Source organism: Schistocerca piceifrons, chromosome 3 (genome assembly GCF_021461385.2).
Source record: "Schistocerca piceifrons isolate TAMUIC-IGC-003096 chromosome 3, iqSchPice1.1, whole genome shotgun sequence".
Taxonomy (NCBI): Eukaryota; Metazoa; Arthropoda; class Insecta; order Orthoptera; family Acrididae; genus Schistocerca; species Schistocerca piceifrons.
In genome coordinates this window covers 682,354,757-682,372,728 of record NC_060140.1, presented here as the reverse complement: position 1 = coordinate 682,372,728, position 17,972 = coordinate 682,354,757, and the positions used below count along the sequence as shown (strand labels likewise).

At 40.3% G+C, this 17,972-nt stretch overlaps 1 protein-coding gene across 5 annotated transcripts in view; it reads left to right on the top strand.

Moving 5' to 3' along the window:
* The window catches only part of LOC124787781, a 340,611-nt gene that overhangs the window by 166,337 nt on the left and 156,302 nt on the right, over positions 1 to 17,972 (top strand). For all 5 annotated transcript variants that reach the window (XR_007016010.1, XM_047254678.1, XM_047254679.1 and 2 more), the window contains one exon: positions 3,087 to 3,214. Coding sequence is in view for 4 of the 5 variants with exons in the window: in XM_047254678.1 (XP_047110634.1) it covers positions 3,087 to 3,214 (128 nt within the window). In the remaining variant the exon portion in view is untranslated. The remainder of the gene's footprint in view (positions 1 to 3,086; positions 3,215 to 17,972) is intronic.

The window sequence follows — 17,972 nt, the reverse complement described above, 5'->3', positions numbered from 1 at the left end:
AGTATCTGTGAAGTACACTCTAAGACAGAAGGAAACAATGCACTATGAAATAATTATCCTAATGGAATGGAAATTGGTAGATGTGATATACATGTACAGACGAACCAGTGAGTACAATTTCAGAAAAAATTGGTTGAGTTATTCAAGAGAAAGAGCTTCACAAACTGAGCAAGTCAGTAACAAGGTCTTCCACCTGTGGCCGTTATGCAAGCAGTTATTCAGTTTGGCACTAACTGAAGAGTTGTTGGATGTCCTCCAGAGGGGTATAGTGCCAAATTCTGTCATATTGGTGCATTGGATCATCAAAATCCAAAGCTGGTTGGGCCCCCCTGCCTATAATGCTCCAAAGGTCTCAGTTGTTGAGAGATCCAGTGACCGTGATAGCCAAAGTAGGAAGTATTTGGTAAGCACAGAGACAAGCAATAAACTCTTGCTGTGAGACGGGCATTATCTTGCTGAAATGTAAGCCCAGGATGGTGTCCCATCAAGGGCAACAAAATCCCCAGATGACAACCAAACAGGTCCTGCTATGAAATGAAATGGCACCCCAGACAACAACTCTTGGTTGTCTGGGCATATGACAAGCCACATTCAGGTTGGTATCCCACCACTGCCCAGGGAATCTCCAGATACGTCTTTGCTGGTCATTGGAGTTCAGTTCGAAGTGGGATTCATCACTAAAGACAATCCTATGCTGCATGTGCCCTACACCTTTGCAGACGGGCTTGTTGTTGTACAGAGATCAATGGTAGTCAGCACGAGTGGCACTGAGAGCTCAGACCCCATTCTGTGATTCACCTATTAATGGTCCTTGCGGTCACTGAAGCACCAGTTGCTTGTCAGATTAATAATAATGATGGATCAGGGGCTCTAAGTGCCTCGGTGATGATTGCTCAGTTCTCACATTCTGTCATCTCTCTAGGTCAGCTGCTTCCACCTTGATGCTGTGTTCGGCCATGGTTCACCCATTCCTGCCAACATAGTCGAATATTGGCATCACTTCTATTTATTGGCGAGTGATTTGCTGGCTACTCCAACTGGCTTCTTTGAATCCAACAATGCACTGTCATCTATGTATATTGTTCATGTGGCTGTCTGTGAGGCATAGCTACTGTCCAGCTGAGTACACTGAATGAAATTTGCAGTGTCTGTATGCCTTGGTATCAACATCTTCTGTTTAATGAACTTCGCACGATCAAGGAAACTCCCACTACATGGCATTCTTCCCTCTGCTTTTCCCGGTGGGAATGTACCATTTTCTGCCATCTTTTTTATCGGCCATACTAGGTTGACACATGGCTTTTTACTCCCCAATGACCCTCCCCCTGTCCTTGTTGCAGGGCTCCCCTCATGGTGATCCATATTTTAGTGGACTGCTCCCACCTTTTGACCCTTTGCACTAAATATGCTGCCACCAGGTGCCAGCGGACGATCCTCAAATGCTTACGTCTGTCCTTGGTTTTCTATGCGAAAGTGGTTTGTCCTCTCAGGTTTAAGTTGTTGAAATTTTGTCTAGAATTGGAGTCCCTCAGTTCTGGCCTTGGTTATGGAGGCCATGGCCTTGCCTCCACACCAGATAGATTCTTCCCATCATTTCCCCTACTTTTTGTGCAGTTTTTTCCCATTTTCATGTGTCTTCTTCCTCTGGCGTTGTCCCCGTAGTTTTGTGATCAAGGTATAATGTGCGGTTCAGAATGGATTGATGGCAGTGTTGGTGCCCCAATACGTGTAGCATTCCTGGGGCACCCTACTCTCCCCATTTCACCCACCAACCTCCTCTTTTTTCCTCTTCCTGCTGCCCCAACGTTCCTTTTGCTTCTTTGTTTGCCCATTTTTCCTTGCCCTTGACTGGACTGTGCTGTTTGTGTTTTTCCTGCCACCTTAGGTTATGGGACCGATTACCTCGCTGTTTAGTCCCCTCCCCCAGTCAACCAACCAACTAACCAACCAACCATCTGTTGATACTTGCATAAATATCAGTTTGTGACCAGTTTACAAAACTATTATGTTGTTGTTGTTGTTGTTGTTGTTGTGGTCTTCAGTCCTGAGACTGGTTTGATGCAGCTCTCCATGCAACTATTATGTAGTGCATTGTTTGCTTGTCTTAGAGTGCCTAGGGCGATCCAAAAGTCTGTTAACATTTGGAAATTCAAAATTTCACCAAGTAATGTAGGTAGAGGTATTTGATACACGTGCTTTAAATATGTGGTGTATGAAATCAGAAAAAAATTCACAAAAGACCAGCAGATGGTGCTTCATAGGATACGAAACCAAAAATTAACATAAATTGATTTTTAGCAAAGATGATGATCTTTACATAAGAAATGCTCAACATGTCAGATGTCATTCATTAGTAACACCTGCAGCCGAGGAAAATGTTGTGGACAGCATTGTACAGCTTATCAATAAGTATGATGAGAAATTGCCATCAGATGTTATCTTTTAGCATCCATAATGACAGATGATTGTGGTAGACTTCTGACTTCAGGTAACGCTGCAACCAATAATCACATGGACTGAGGTCTGGTGACCTGGCAGGCCAAATATGATGGACGTATCAGCTCAGCACACAATCCTCACGTGCGCAAGAGATCTTTTACACATGTAGCAATATGGGCTGCAGCACCATCCTGCATAAAAGTCATACCTTCCAGCAGGTGTTCATCGGCCAGGCTAAGGATGGTGCAATCCTGTAACATATCTGCGTACCTTACGCTCACCATGATGACAATTTGAAAAGCAGTACTATGCATTTCCTCAAAGAAAAAGGGCCCAATCATGATTGATGTGGTAAATGCACACAACATTGTGACTTCTTCATCATGCCATGGTGTTTCCAGTGCCATTGACTTGTTGGCTGGTTTTTGCATTCATTATTGATTTCAATAAAACTCCATGTCATTTCAATGTGTATAAAGTTTTACCTCTCTACCTCCTTTATTATGTGAATTAGCGCATTTTCAAATGTTATAGACTTTTGGATCACCCTGTATTTTACACTTAAATTTATTTTGATCTTGTCCTTTTGGTGGATGTAATGTAATATGAGTGCTCACATCTGTTTATTTCTTTTTTATGTTCATTAGGTCTACAGGGAGCACATACAACGATCACACAACAGCTGCCGTAAAATCAAGACTTAAAAGTGATACTGTGACACTTGTTGATGGCAGTACCCTCAAGCTTATAGGACAGTTTCTTGACGTACAAAATTGTAAGGATGTCTACAATTTCGTATCTCATTTTTAAGGAATTATGTAAGAGCCAGTCAAATGAAAATGAGACAGTTGGAAAAAAAGTAAGAAAATTGTTTATTAATTTAAAAGTAATCACAATAACTGTTAATACATTATCTGACTGTGAGACTAGGCAACTGTACCTTCATGGAAAAATGTTAGCAGAAAAATCAATGGCAATGAATGTCTTTCTTCAGGGCTTCAAAAATATGGAAATTGTGTGGGATAAGATTGGGACTTTATGATGCAAAAATTTCCCCAGCAAAACTATCGCAGAAACAACCTTGCAAAATATGGGGGAACCCCCCCTCCCGCAACATACACACATATTGCCAAGGTTGTCTTGAGTATGCTGCAGAAATTTTGCTGGATAACTCTTACACATCCTCCATACACTCCTTATCTCTCCCCTTGTGATTTCCATATTTTTGGTGCCTCAAAGAGATACATTCATGCCATTTGATTTCTTTCGGACGAAGAGATCCACACCTGGGTACAATCATGGTTCTGTGGGCAACTGCAAACATTTTTCCAATAAGGCATCAACCACCTTGTCTCACAGTTGAATAAGTGAGTTTAACAGTTACAGCAATTGCTTTTGAAATAATAAATAGTTTCCTTACTTTTTTCCGTCTGTCTCGTTTTCATTTGACTGCCCTGTGTAGATTTATGGAGAAATGTATCAGGCATTTGGATCGTACTTTTTCTCCTATTTTAACTTATTATAAAAGTTGGTTTATATTTTTGATCTATTATTAATTAGCATCTTGCACTTATGAGGAAATACAATATTTACAGGGGGAAATTCAGAAATGTTGTATAAGCTGTAAGGTAATCAAATACTTGTGTGTTGTGTATTAAACACTCTGTCATGTCAGTAGCATGCCAGTTGTGAAGTAGGCTCGTTCGGCTCTTCATGCAGGTGTCTCAAATTGCAAGCTGAAATATTTTCAGATTGGGAAACTTGATGAAGAACGACAAGAAAACTCTGACAAATAATTGAGACTGAACAACTAGGTAGGATAACAAACTGATATTGAATCCCACAAGTCACTAACACGCTAACCATTAATGTTGCACAATCCTGCATCTACCCTGAGCAGCTAAGTACTTTGAGTAGCTAAGTCCTGTCCTGAAAGCAGAGTAATGGCACGTTTATGCTGCAGCCTTACTGCTCACCTTTTGTCGTGCTACATTTACACTGCAGCCTCACTGCTCGCTGGGAGTAGTTTCCCTGCAGCTGTTCACATAGCTAGCAGAGTTAAACACAGCTCTGCTGGAGTGATCTTGAAGCAGCCAATCATTGGGATCCTTCACATCATTTATCACACTGCTGATGTAGACTCTCAAGTAGGGTACCCATTTCCAGAATGAGATTGTCACTCTGCAGCAGAGTGTGCGCTGACTTGAAACTTCCTGGCAGATTAAAACTGTATGCCGGACAGAGAATCGAACTCGGGACCTTTGCCTTTCGCTGGCAAGTGCTCTACCATCCGAGCTACCCAAGCACGACTCACGCCCCGTCCTCACAGCTTTACTTCTACCAGTACCTCGTCTCCTACCTTCCAAACTTTACAGAAGCTCTCCTGTAAACCTTGCAGAACTAGCACTCTTGAAAGAAAGGATATTGCGGAGACATGGCTTAGCCACAGCCTGGGGGATGTTTCCAGAATGAGATTTTCACTCTGCAGTGGAGTGTGCACTGATATGAAACTTCCTGGCAGATTAAAACTGTGTGCCGGACCGAGGCTCGAACTCGGGACCTATGCCTTTCTCGGGCAAGTGCTCTAACATCTGAGCTACCCAAGCACAACTCACGCCACGTCCTCACAGCTTTACTTCTGCCAGTACCTCATCTCCTACCTTCCAAACTTTACAGAAGCTCTCCTGCGAACCTTGCAGAACTAACACTCCTGAAAGAAAGGAGTGTATACGACCTGGGATAACCGAGAAAGCCGGGAAAAACCCAGGAATTTTTTAGAATTCCGGGAATTTTCCGTTGTTTTTGCTTTCAGTTAAATTTTTGTAATTTTGGCTGGTAAGAACTGATACTCTAACAAAGGATATTACTGCATCCCTCTACTGCAGAATAATACAGCAGCAATAAAACACGAATGAGAGAAAAAACGAAAATAAAACTTAAATTGCAATGTAAATGCGCCATATACAGCAACAAAACACAGTGCTTATACAAGCATCTGCCAACAGCAAAATGTGTCAAAGGCTTTAGGAAGACTATGCAATGTCCCGTAACAACAAATTGCCTCTGATGAGCATGATGTCACAACTGTTTACATTAGATTCGTTTTAGCAGTTACGAGCGGGATCATGCGCATGCGCAGTTGAGTAGTCCTTCTCCCGCATCTGACTACAGAAATATGGCTGTTAGCTTTGTAAGCAGTTGCAGCAAGCAGCTAGTTGCTACCGGGAAAAATTTTACTGGAGTGCCCAAGCTGCCAGATTCTTGCATGCGCAGCAGGAGGGAGGGTGGGGGTCAAATTCATACTCTTGAGCTTTGTTTCACAAAGCGACTAGCATCCAGCGCACGTTAGTCTATCGTTTACTCATATGACTTTGAAATGCATCCCTGTCGGTTTTTGAACATTTTTGAACACATTCTGAGTTGATTTCTGAATGAATCATAAGTTAGTTTGTGAATGCGTGCATAGTGCACATGATGTCTCTGTCAGGGGAATCCTCGTTGCACGTAGACACAAACTTCCCTACAGACAAAAGGGGCTATACGAGCTGAGTGGAGTAAGGCTGAACGAATGAATGCCAACCGCTGTCTGATTGTGTGGTTGATTGGGTTTGCAAATGATAAGCGTTGTTATAATTACTAGCTAAATCCATAGATTCAGACTACAGGAGTGTAAATAAATGAATAACAGGTAAGGAAGATTACAAATTACCTTCTCGGTGTATCCAAGAAAATGAAATTTTGGCAGAAAATTTTTGGTCAGATCGCTATACTAGTGAGGGCTAGTTGTACAGTCCCCGGCTAGCAGCCGCTTTAAATTCTATTCTGGAAGAAGCGTGGAAAACACGTTGTACAAACATGTAGCAACGCCTAACCAGAGAATGATTGCTGGGTAACTAAACCGGTGATTCTGGCAGAGTTAGTGGAGTTAACATGCGAATAAGCTTTGACATTGGCAGGAATAGTTACAGAATTAGTGATAACAAGACTGTTAGAACGAGGAAGGAGAAGAAACAGGGACATCACACACATTATGGAACAATATGATGATTCCAGATTTGTATAGAAATTTCGTACTACTACTTTTAGATCTCATACTTGAGAAACTGGAGCGTATGAATGAAGTGTGAAACTATTTCCTAACATAAGGCTTTTTGCGTGTAGTAGGCCTAATAGGCATTTGATATTGGTACTTTGTGAATTATATTCTGTCGTTACAAAAAAGACCATTTGTGCCAAAACAGTCTTGTTTATTTGGTGTGTATTACAATTGTTGCAGTATTAGAAAGGCCTGTTTTGTTGTATCTAGCAGACAGTGACAAAACAGACGTAATCAGATTGGGAAACCACACCAGTCTTCGGTCCTATTTGCATTAACAGCTTTTTCAGTGCTATACAACGACATTTCGACTTTTCATGTAGCAAAACATTTAACGAACTTTGATGAGGTAATAGATTCTTTCGCAGAAAGGAAAGCACACTATGTAAAGCCGTAGCAAGATTAGAGAGAAAAAAATTCTAGGAGCTAAGGACTGAAGAAATGTGTATTGTCTTGCTTGTCTCATGTCTCTACTGGGTTTATGTATCCTATATTTAATTTTATGTCACACAAAGCAGCAAGTTGTTAACTGATAGGGAAAAAAGAGTGCACATTTCCTGAAGAGTTCTTTTTTTTTTTTTAAATAAAAAAAGGGACAGGTTGTCAAACCGGCTGATTGTAAGCAGGAGAGGCACCACAGGACATTTTAATTTCCACTGTCCTGAATATGGTTTGATGGCATCCATTACAAAATATACACATTTCAATCCCACAGAGCGAATTACAGTGACGTGCGATAGAAGAATGTGCGTGAGGAGGTGAGGCACTGCCCTTTGGCACAGTTACGACCAAATAACATGTCTTACATTTCCTCGAACACATATGGTTTGTGCATCAGACTCTTCAGAAAGATGTGCGCTACAAAAAGAAAAATATTTTTGAAAATTTGATTTTTTTTTTTTTTTTTTTTTTAAATTTTTGACGTCCTATCTCAAACGCTCGAGGGAGTGGCGGGGTATTGCACCGGTTCGAAAATATTGTAGATCTGGGGCTGACGCACAGAGAAGACTGATTTACAGTGGCGAAGTGGATAGTCTCCACGTGACCTGTGTTTATGTTTATTGATTTTACTGTTTCCTCTTCATTTACTGCTCTCACGTCAAATGAAAACAAAACAGATTTCTAATTTCCACCTTTCTGACAGTCAAGCATTAATTGCCTTACAGCACAATGAAGTTATTTTTGTCTGTTTGCTAAAGAAATTTTCTTTCATTAATCTTTTCCGCTGAGGCAGACAATATATTTGAAAAGAAGTGTTTAATTCCACACACTGTTCGCTGCATTTCAAGTGCACGTTTTCAACTTCTAGCATGTATGGCATTATGCTGTAATAAAGAACCAAACATGAGATAACACAGTACTGGTACTCCAAGAAAATTTACATCCCAAAAACCACATTGAAAAGCTTAATATCAGGTTGTGGCCTACTTAACTGGGAATATGGACATACGAATGTGCACTTTAAATGTACACATTTTAATATGGGTCACGAAATTCCGATGCTCTTGGAGTATCCTCTGATGTCTTGTTTCTTTTATGACATAATGTACGATCTTTTAATGTTTTACACGTATGAACATACGGGCTCCCTACGACATCGTAGCTGCACAATCACGGTGACGCCTGTCATCTGGCACTCTCAGGCAACTGTGCGAAAGAACCTATATCTAACAGGTCACGGGAAAATATTCCGAATGGTGGTTTGAAAAGTGTTACCATCAAAGTACCATTCTGTCAGTTACAACGGAGCTATGTGTGATAATGTACGATGAATTTTTTAAATCACGGAGGGTTTGACTCTCATTTAAAAATCAACTCTATGACGACGAGCCATTTAGATGGAAGAAGATCAGACATTTATGTCGTTATTAAAAAATTTACGGGCACATTTGTGTGATATATCTTAAATTGTAATACGTTCATAAAAGACCAACAGTATATGTGAAAGCTTAGCTTCTCTTTGAAATATGCTCACTATTTTTACATACTTGAATTCAGCATATTTCGTGACAGTACTCACTTTTCCGTGGATGTTGATAAGATGGTATTTGACTTTTTTATGTTGGCTTCAGTCGTCTAGTGAAAGTATGATTCCATAATGCTGTTTCGTTGGCTGTGGAAATGTCCTGGTTCAATGCGTTTGCCTCATTTTTGGTGCTTCAAATACCATTTTTCCAAATGTGCTTCCTTCTTGATGTTTATTTAAAGAAGCAGTAGAATAACTCATTTTTTCTGGTCACTTTCAAATTATTATAACGGGGACCTGTACATTGTTCCACCGTCACGCACCGAGTGTTCACTGCCGACTGACTACGGTCAAAGACGACTTCAGCATCAAAGACATTTCACACAACACACAAGGTTCCACTTGTAACCAGTCTCTTTGATATTATTCGTACCATCTACTAATATTAATCAATATGCTGTCACTTTCGAACATATAAGCAAATTAGCATAAAATAAGGCAAATTACAAGTCACAAAAAATATTCTGACAAAAATATAAAAAAACATTTACAACCTCCCTCATTAGATTTGGTATCGACAAATCCGGTAGAAAATAACACATCTCCCAGATCCATTACATCTTGGAGTGTATTAATCTTTACAGGCCAATATTATATATAAAAGCTTTGCGTTCCATGTAGCAACACTATGTATATTAATTTAAACCATTAACTTTTTCTGTTTGTGCATTTACGCTACTTAACAGTGATGCTGCTATTTGCTGACTACATCACGTGTCCTAAGCTCTGAATACCTGCTGTCATCGGCTGGCGAGATAACGTGACATGAGCTATGAGTGGCTTACAAAGGCACATCGCAATCTCGATTTCAATGCAAGCATGTTGCTGTACATCAGAGAATTTTTCAAAATGCACTCCCCCCCACCCCCCACCCCTGTGTTTAGTTTTCTAAAGCGCCGGGAAATTCTACTCCTGTGTATAGAACCATAATCATTCAAAGGACTTATTAGTTATACAGTTCTGAGAGAAAATATACTGTCAGTTAACAGGGAAAAAGTATGTTTTCACCCTGGAGAAAGTATATTTTTAACTGGGAAATCCGGGAATTTTTTTTCTTGTCCACGTATACACCGTGCTATTGTAGTTTCGAACAAAATTTGTACACAGAACAAAGTGCTGTTCATTTTATTCCTCGCAGTTGGTTTCAACGGAAAATATGAAAGTTGTATTTATGGCTTATTGGCTTATGGTTAGAACTCTGCTGTGGAATCTGAATCGTCAGCACTTTGTAACCCTAGCTGTTCACAGGTTAAAACCATGCAAAATACTTTCACTGAAAGTACTATCCTCACAGATCCAGTTACTGGAGAGGTCTCTCTTACACCCCATATACCAATGATCCCAACAAATTTATGCATTCATTTTAAATGACTTCAGTTCCCAATCAAGACTTCCTTTGGAACACCAATAAAGTAGGCTCTAAGTCAGCTCGAGATGGTTGGGGGGGGGGGGGGGGAGATGTGGACAGAGAGGGGGAACAAAATGAACATAGAGAAGGTGAAGGAGGGGCTGGACAGAAAGAGGTGAAATAGGAGTTGTACAGAGGAGCAGGAGGTGATTGACAGAGAAAGTGTGGAGGAAGAGATGGTTATTGTGTGTGGAGGGGATGGGGAGTGGGGGGTTTGGACATAGATTGGGAAATAGATCCAATTACCATAATTATTTAGCAATTGCGAAGTATTGTCAGGTTCTCTAGTTAGACATGTTTTACTGAATTTGCAGTCTTTCCAGTTTTACCTAATTTTTTTCAGTCATTTTAATTTCTTTACAGGCATCTCACTGAACTCGCATTCGGGAGGACGATGGTTCAGTCCCGTCTCCAGCCATCCTGATTTAGGTTTTCCGTGATTTCCTAAATCGTTTCAGGCAAATGCCGGGATGGTTCCTTTGCAAGGGCACGGCCGATTTCCTTCCCAATCCTTCCCTAACCCGAGCTTGCGCTCCGTCTCTAATGACCTCGTTGTCGATGGGACGTTAAACACTAACCACCATCACCACCATCTCACTGAAGCACCGCTTTGTGCATGTTTGAATACCTTCTAGATGTATGATGACAAAATATTAGCATGGGATGAAAATTTTATGCAATCATAAGCTCATCAATGTCCATTATTGCAGTTGAGGACATATCTGAAGTGTAAGTAAATTAAGCCATAATTAAAAATGTGGTTTAAAATGGTTAATTGCATTTAGCATTCGTTGTAATGTGTAGCTAATTTTAAAAAGCAATCCACTACGCAACCTACTATTTTCAAAATCAATCCATATACAGCATGTAAATGTTTTCAAGGCCTGTTGAGAATTCCATTTTGTACAACAGTGGTATTTTATGATATTTCAAGTTATTCACACTGAGCCAACTGTTATCATGGCAGATTTAGCACGTCCAGTGGCCTGAAACACATCCATTTGGCTGTTAAGTTACGTAGAAATGGGAATTGCCATTTGTTTTGTTCAAATAAAAGTTGAATCGTACATTAAATTCAAAAAAAATTTTAAGCTGCCATCTGAGGCATAAAAACAAAAGATTTTAAACCAATATTACAAATGTACAGTCTAAAGCGACCACACCACAAAACATATGCTCTCGCTAGTTTAGTGAGGGCAGGACTCCCATCCCGTGCAAGTTCATTTTACATTATTTTGCATAAAAATGCACAACATTTTGAGGGTACACCTACAGTATATGAAAAAGTGGCATTTGACTGGCAACTACAAAGAATTTTGCTGACAAAATAACTTTTTTATTTCTGTTAAAACTACATTTTCACTTCAGACTGGATGTTACGAGCGTATTGTATGTGTGTAAGTATGGTCACTGTGAACACTTGGCTCTTGGTAATGGATAATGGTACTGAAAAAAGTTTTGAGGTTGCATGAGAAGATAATCTTAAGAACATTTGGTAAAAATTGCAACAATTTACCATGAATAGAAATTGTAGAAGTTGGCATCCTCACAATTGTTACTTTTGGTGCCATGGACACAGATTTTTGAAAATGGGAAAGTAGCTTTTGTAGGTAAATGTCTAAAGAATGTACTGGTAAAATTTAAGCCATTTGCTATGGTTAGTTCTTTAGCTAACTACAATCCAAGGTAAAAAGAAAGCTCAGAACCGGTGTTTGTGGTTTTCTCAAGAACTAACCATGAGCAAATGGTGCTTTTATAAGTCATCAAAAGCTCACCCTAGATAATGTCTAATGCAAAAGAACCAACTGGTTTGCTCTATTTGCCTGAGCTTGAGGCAATGTGAAATACTTAAATTTTGACCCTGTAATGTAAGGTAGCTACAGTATGCCAGTTCTTCTGACAGGTAAACAGATGGTCGTTAGGTCAGTGGCCATCCAAAACACTTAACCCCAGACCTCTGTGATCGATAGAACCCGATGTATGCTGCTCTGAAAAATTTCAGTTTTTTGTGGGTCCTTTTTTGAAGATATTGGTAACATGCACTGTCCTGCATGAACCTATTAGGTATTTTTCACTAGTATGATGTTGAAAAAGTCCCTTCAGAAACATACTAACAAGATTCCACTGCATATCACTTCATTTTGTGAATATTGCACAGTGCTTCAGCAAATTACACTGTGAACACTTTACTGGTTTTAACCATTCTGTTTTCTGATAGTTTCCTTTAAATTCCCTTCTTAATTCTGTTCTTCTGTAGAACCCTGGCTCCTTGACTTTAACATTTCTTCTAGGTGTGGCCTCAAAAACACATATGGCAATATTTTGCAATATGTCTTGATTTCCCGCAATTATATCATTTTAAGCCCTTAAACCTATCAGTCCTCAGCTTTACAGGTATGTTTCTCCCTATTGGTCATACTTTTGCCAAAGTAGTAGCACTCTCCACTGTGGAGGCAATATCAAGATCTTTGGAGACTGTTACAACCTCTCTTCTTGCCTTCACAATCAGTTTAATTTGGTTATCATAAATAGCCTATATAAACACTGCTCTGACAAATCACAAATCCAGAGCAATACTGCCATCTTATTCAGCTTGTGTCACCAGGCTCCTAATGTCCTCTAAAATGACACCATAAGGCATCAATATGTGAACCCTCTCTAGCAGTGCTCTTGTTGCACTCTGTTTGCAAACGTTTTGCATAACAAACTTCAGCAGAATCTCAAGGTGTTCTGAAGCCACTAATTCAAAGTCACTATCACGTTATCCAAGAATTCATTTAGCTGTGTTTTGCTGTGATTAAAAGATCATAGCAGTAACTTTAATGCGTCCCTTTGCTACTAAACTGTCTGATTGGTGGTGACTATGCAGCATTACTGTCACTCGAATCTACATACATGTTTTACAGCATACTGTTCCAGCGAGTTTTCTCACCTTGCTTGATTGGATAAACAGTCTATACTACCTTTCCACTCCAAACTTATCAGTTCACATCACTTCCAAGTCATGCGGTGAGCTTAGCCCAGCAGCCCCGCACCTTAGGTTGCCTTCTCAATTCCCTCGCAGTTGCTGGACCTCCTTGGATTGTCATATGACTACTGTCACCAACTCCTTGGACTGGTGAGCACCTGCCTCTCACTGCTGACAGCTCCCATGTGACCAAACTCACCAATATGATGGACTCACCTGGCCTGTTGGGAAACCTAGTGCTGCCCACCTCTCTGGAGCTGTCAAACCTCATTGTTGACCTGCCTCCAATGTAGTTGAACGTGCGCCACTAGTGGTCATTCCTGGGCTGTCAGCACCATAGTCATCTTTCTTCACCACAATGCGTGCTCATCACCCAGCCTCAGTTACTAGCTCTCCAAGCTCTCCATCTTTTCTGGTCTTCAAGTTGAGTACTATCAGAAGTTACATTGATCACACTTTTTGCCTATTCCTCAACTCCATTATGTGCCAGTCAACACCCAGTAAAGCTGCCTATCTGGTCATCCTCACACAAAAGTGATGCAATTTTTTGCCTACCCCATTTCTGAAACAAAATAAATTTATTTTATGTGACGTCCAGTGTGTTCTGTGAGCAGATGAGGGTTATAGCTGATTGATGCAGGATCAAAGTTGTGACATCAGCTTACAAAACTCGGTCCAGGTTACTGGAATTGGGATATTTTCAGACTGTGATACTTGGTGAAAAAGGACAAGGAAACTTTGACAAATAAACGAGAGCAGACAAATAGGTAGGGTAAGAAACCAATATAAGAGACCCTACCACACACTAAGAATGTTGAAAATCCTGCATCTAGCCTGTGCAGCTAACTGCTGTGAGAAATTAAGTCATGTCATGAAGGCAAAGTAGCACAGGAGTAATTCTGAGGTAAATCATTCCCTCACATTGTCGGTTCTGCTGATTATATATGTATGCAATCATTTTGTGGAGTGTTACAGGGCATGATCAGAAACTAAGGCTACAAAGCCTGCAGTGAAATGCGATGTTTTTATTTCATACATTAAATACAGCCAACTGATAGTACATACACTTGGTTATTCTTCAACATATTCTCCATATCAGTTTAGGCACTTGTCACTTCATGGGATTGATTTAAATATACCCATGTGGTAAAAATCCTCGCGTGTTTAGCCATGTTATTGTAAAGTGTTTCACCACCTTGTCTGAAGTGAATCATCAGTCTCCTAGGTGCTCCTTCAGGTGGGGAAAAAGGTGAAAGTCATTTGGAACAAGCTGTGTTGAACTCTGTAAATGCTGTGCTGCATCGGCTAGTGCAGTGCTCGTTGGAGGCATTTTCTGGACAAGCCACAAACTTTCAACACCGTTCTGTGACATGGTGAGAAGACATTACAGTCTCTCTGTAAACCTCTACCAGGCACTGGTGAATTTCAACTGCAATTGCATATTTTGCCCACTGAAATCAAATAACTGAGCAGATTTCTTCACGAGACCAGTTTTCCAAACAAATTGCCATTTATGTTTATCTACAACTATCTCTGTAGGGGGAGGTGGTTGAAACTCTGCAGGTGCCAACACCATGTACCAGAATTACCACACACTACTAATTTCTTTATAATAAATTAAACTCCAGGAATATCGGTCCTGTAACCTTAGTTTCTGATACCTCTCATATAGCTCCTTAAAACTACTTGCTGTGCCTAATGCAGCTCATTTGCAACAACTTTACAGTAGCATAAATAATTAGCATTGTCTTGCAGATTATTATTTTCTTACTGTATATCATCAGAGATTGCTTGTCATGTCATTTACTGATCAATTCATCAGATTTATCTTGAACCATTGTTATGATTTACCTCATGGTATCTGAGTGTTTTTATATTATTCAGAAAAATTACTGTAAAATTATTTTGTTTATGACCTTTGCCATAGTATTTAATTTTAGTGATCCAGTGTGTCCTCTTATTTATATGTTTGCATACTTGATATTCCAAAACTTCATTTGTAACATTACCTATCTCAACATCATTTTCTTTGGGCCTTTGTCCCACTTCAACACGGGGTCGGCCTTGTTACTATGGATTTGGGGATGTTAGTGTCAGAGAGTGGCCAGATGCCCTTCCTGTCGCCAGTGGCATAAGTATACTAATTTATAGAATGAAATTAGTAGTTTTGGTTGCAGATGAGACATAGTCATTTTGTGCTGCTGTAAAGTTAAGGTATTAATTTGGGTTTAACCATTAATTTCATCCACATTATGAAGTAAACAAGTGTATGACTGGCACTTCTTGTTCATATTACAAAAGTATCAGTTTTCATATAGTATAATAGAGGGAAACATTCCATGTGGGAAAAATATATCTAAAAACAAAGATGATGTGACTTACCAAACGAAAGCCCTGGCAGGTTGATAGACACACAAACAATCACAAACATACACGCAAAATTCAAGCTGTTGCAATCCACGGTTGCTTCATCAGGAAAGAGGGAAGGAGAGGGAAAGACGAAAGGATGTGGGTTTTAAGGGAGAGGGTAAGGAGTCATTCCAATCCCGGGAGCGGAAAGACTTACCTTAGGGGGAAAAAAGGACAGGTATACACTCGCGCGCACACACACACACATATCCCACATCCTTTCGTCTTTCCTTCTCCTTCCCTCTTTCCTGATGAAGCAACCGTGGGTTGCGAAAGCTTGAATTTTGCGTATATGTTTGTGTTTGTTTGTGTGTCTATCAACCTGCCAGCGCTTTAGTTTGGTAAGTCACATCGTCTTTGTTTTCATACAGTATTATTCATTAAAAGTGAAAAGTTTATAAGGTGGGAAAACACATACTCTGACAAAAATTAGTTTACAATAAATGTGGAATGAAGTTTGTCTGGGTGTATTTTTTGCACTCCATTTCATTTAAAAGACTAAGTATCATAGTACTTCCTATTTATCTATAGAAATTAAAGCAGGTTTGATTAAATTGTGACAAGTAGGCCAAATTTTTTTGTGTGTGTCAGCAGTTGTCAACACAGCTGTACAAACCCATTATGTAGGCACATATCTGTGTAATTTAATTGTAATAGTCTTTCCATGAGTGGCAAATGTACATGCTGTCACATGTTGGTTAATTGTTTGGTATTGGTGTGTGGGTGAATTGCCTTTTACTGACACAACTGCACTGGGACGGGAGAAGGGATTTCTAGTGAGACTTTTCCCAGGGATATGTAGGTTTTGTGTAAAAGACAAGTTCAAGAACAAGAGGCAAGCATTAGTGGCCTTCAAGCTGAGATAGTATCAGAAGTGACCTGCATAACCTAGGTGTCACAACTCACACACAAATGTGGGTCAACCCTGGATGAACAGAGCAGTCAGGGAAGGACTGAATTTCTGCAGACATTGGTTGGGTCTCACATTGAAGCTACACACATTGCTGCTATTAGGAGACAGGAATACACAAGACAAAACTTTAACAGGAGGGGAAAGATTCATCAGCTGAACTGATAGCTGAAAATGTAAGGGAGAGCATGGTCAAAAATGGTAGAATTCCTTTAATTACAGGTGTGAGACACTAAATACCTCATTCAGACTGCTTTAAAAGAATTCTTGATAAATGAACCATAGCACACAAAAGAGTCTTGCACCCAGGTTTTTCACAATTTTGTGAGTACGTGTGTGACCCACAAACCATTGCAGGACTTTTTCATTTCCTGTGGTGCAGTTGTACTCTGACTATATCTTTTCTCTGACTTATACTCTAACACAAATACTCTTCTGCCAACCTGGCCATGGTGTCATGCAGGATAGGTCACCCACTGTCCAGCAAGGTACCTAGTCCAGATGGGGAGGGGGCGGGGAGTGGTCATCAAGTACCCATATGGTGGTAGACCACTGGCTACTGTGCCAGGTGGCCTTTGCTATGGTAGGGTGGCATACGTTGTAAGAGACCTCATTAAGATTAGGTGGAATTGTGATAAATATCTGGTGTCATGTAATGACCAAAGTTGTCAGCTGGTGGCCATGAATCCCTTGCAGACTTTTGGACAGACCACTATTTAGTGCTTATCGTTGTGATCCTAGAAACTTTTCCTCTTGGGCTTCGCCATGGGAGGAAAACATAACGAAGCGACTTGTCGACTGTTATTCTCCTATGTTTCTGGTTTTGCATCTGAACAGATGAATGGTCCTTTCTCTCTATTAAATCAGTGTTTTTGTGGAGATTATTGAAAAAGTGACTGACAAACTCTCTTCCCTTTACAAATTGCAGTGTGATTAAATCTTAATGAGGACGGTAAATGCTACCCAGTCCTGGGCATTCTTCTCTTGTAAACAACTTGGTTATGTACATGTTGCCAGAACACTATATAAGAACCTCAAAACGATGCAGGAATTAATTTTTCACTGGGAACTAACCCTTCATACAGACAAAGAACTGCATGAACAGCTAGAGAGATGAGGGATTCATTTTATTTGTCAAGCACGTTGAGGCCCACCAAACAAAGCAGACACCAGCTTATTTTCCTGACTTTTGAGGGGATTCACTTCTGGGAAAAGTAAAAAAGTCTGGTGTAAATGACGCAAAGTGAAGCTGGATTTCCATCCAGCATTCAGTGTTTTAAATGGCAGCACTTGGGGCTTATGCCTTCCCAGTATACATGTGATCCTATTTGGGGAGATTGTGGTTATTCATCCACTTTATGAAAATTCATTGTGAGCGTTCCCACCTGTCTGTGTCAGTTGTGGGAACATCTACCCTCCTCAGTCCCAGAAGTGTGGTAACTTAATCAAAAACAACAAAAGCGAAGAACTAAAGCTCACGGATGCTCCCATATTTAGAAGCCCCAGAAAAGTATGATGGCTACAGTTCAATCTCAGTGATGATATTGACCCTTGTCACAACCGTGGCTAAGTTGTCAGCAGTTCCTGGAGTATTTATTCCATCGACGTCAAGACATCCGGTAGCACACAGATAAACTTGACCACAGGGGAGATAGGCCCTCCCTTCTCATGGTTCCTGCAGCACTATTAGTTTAGGGAAACACTCCTCCCATCCAG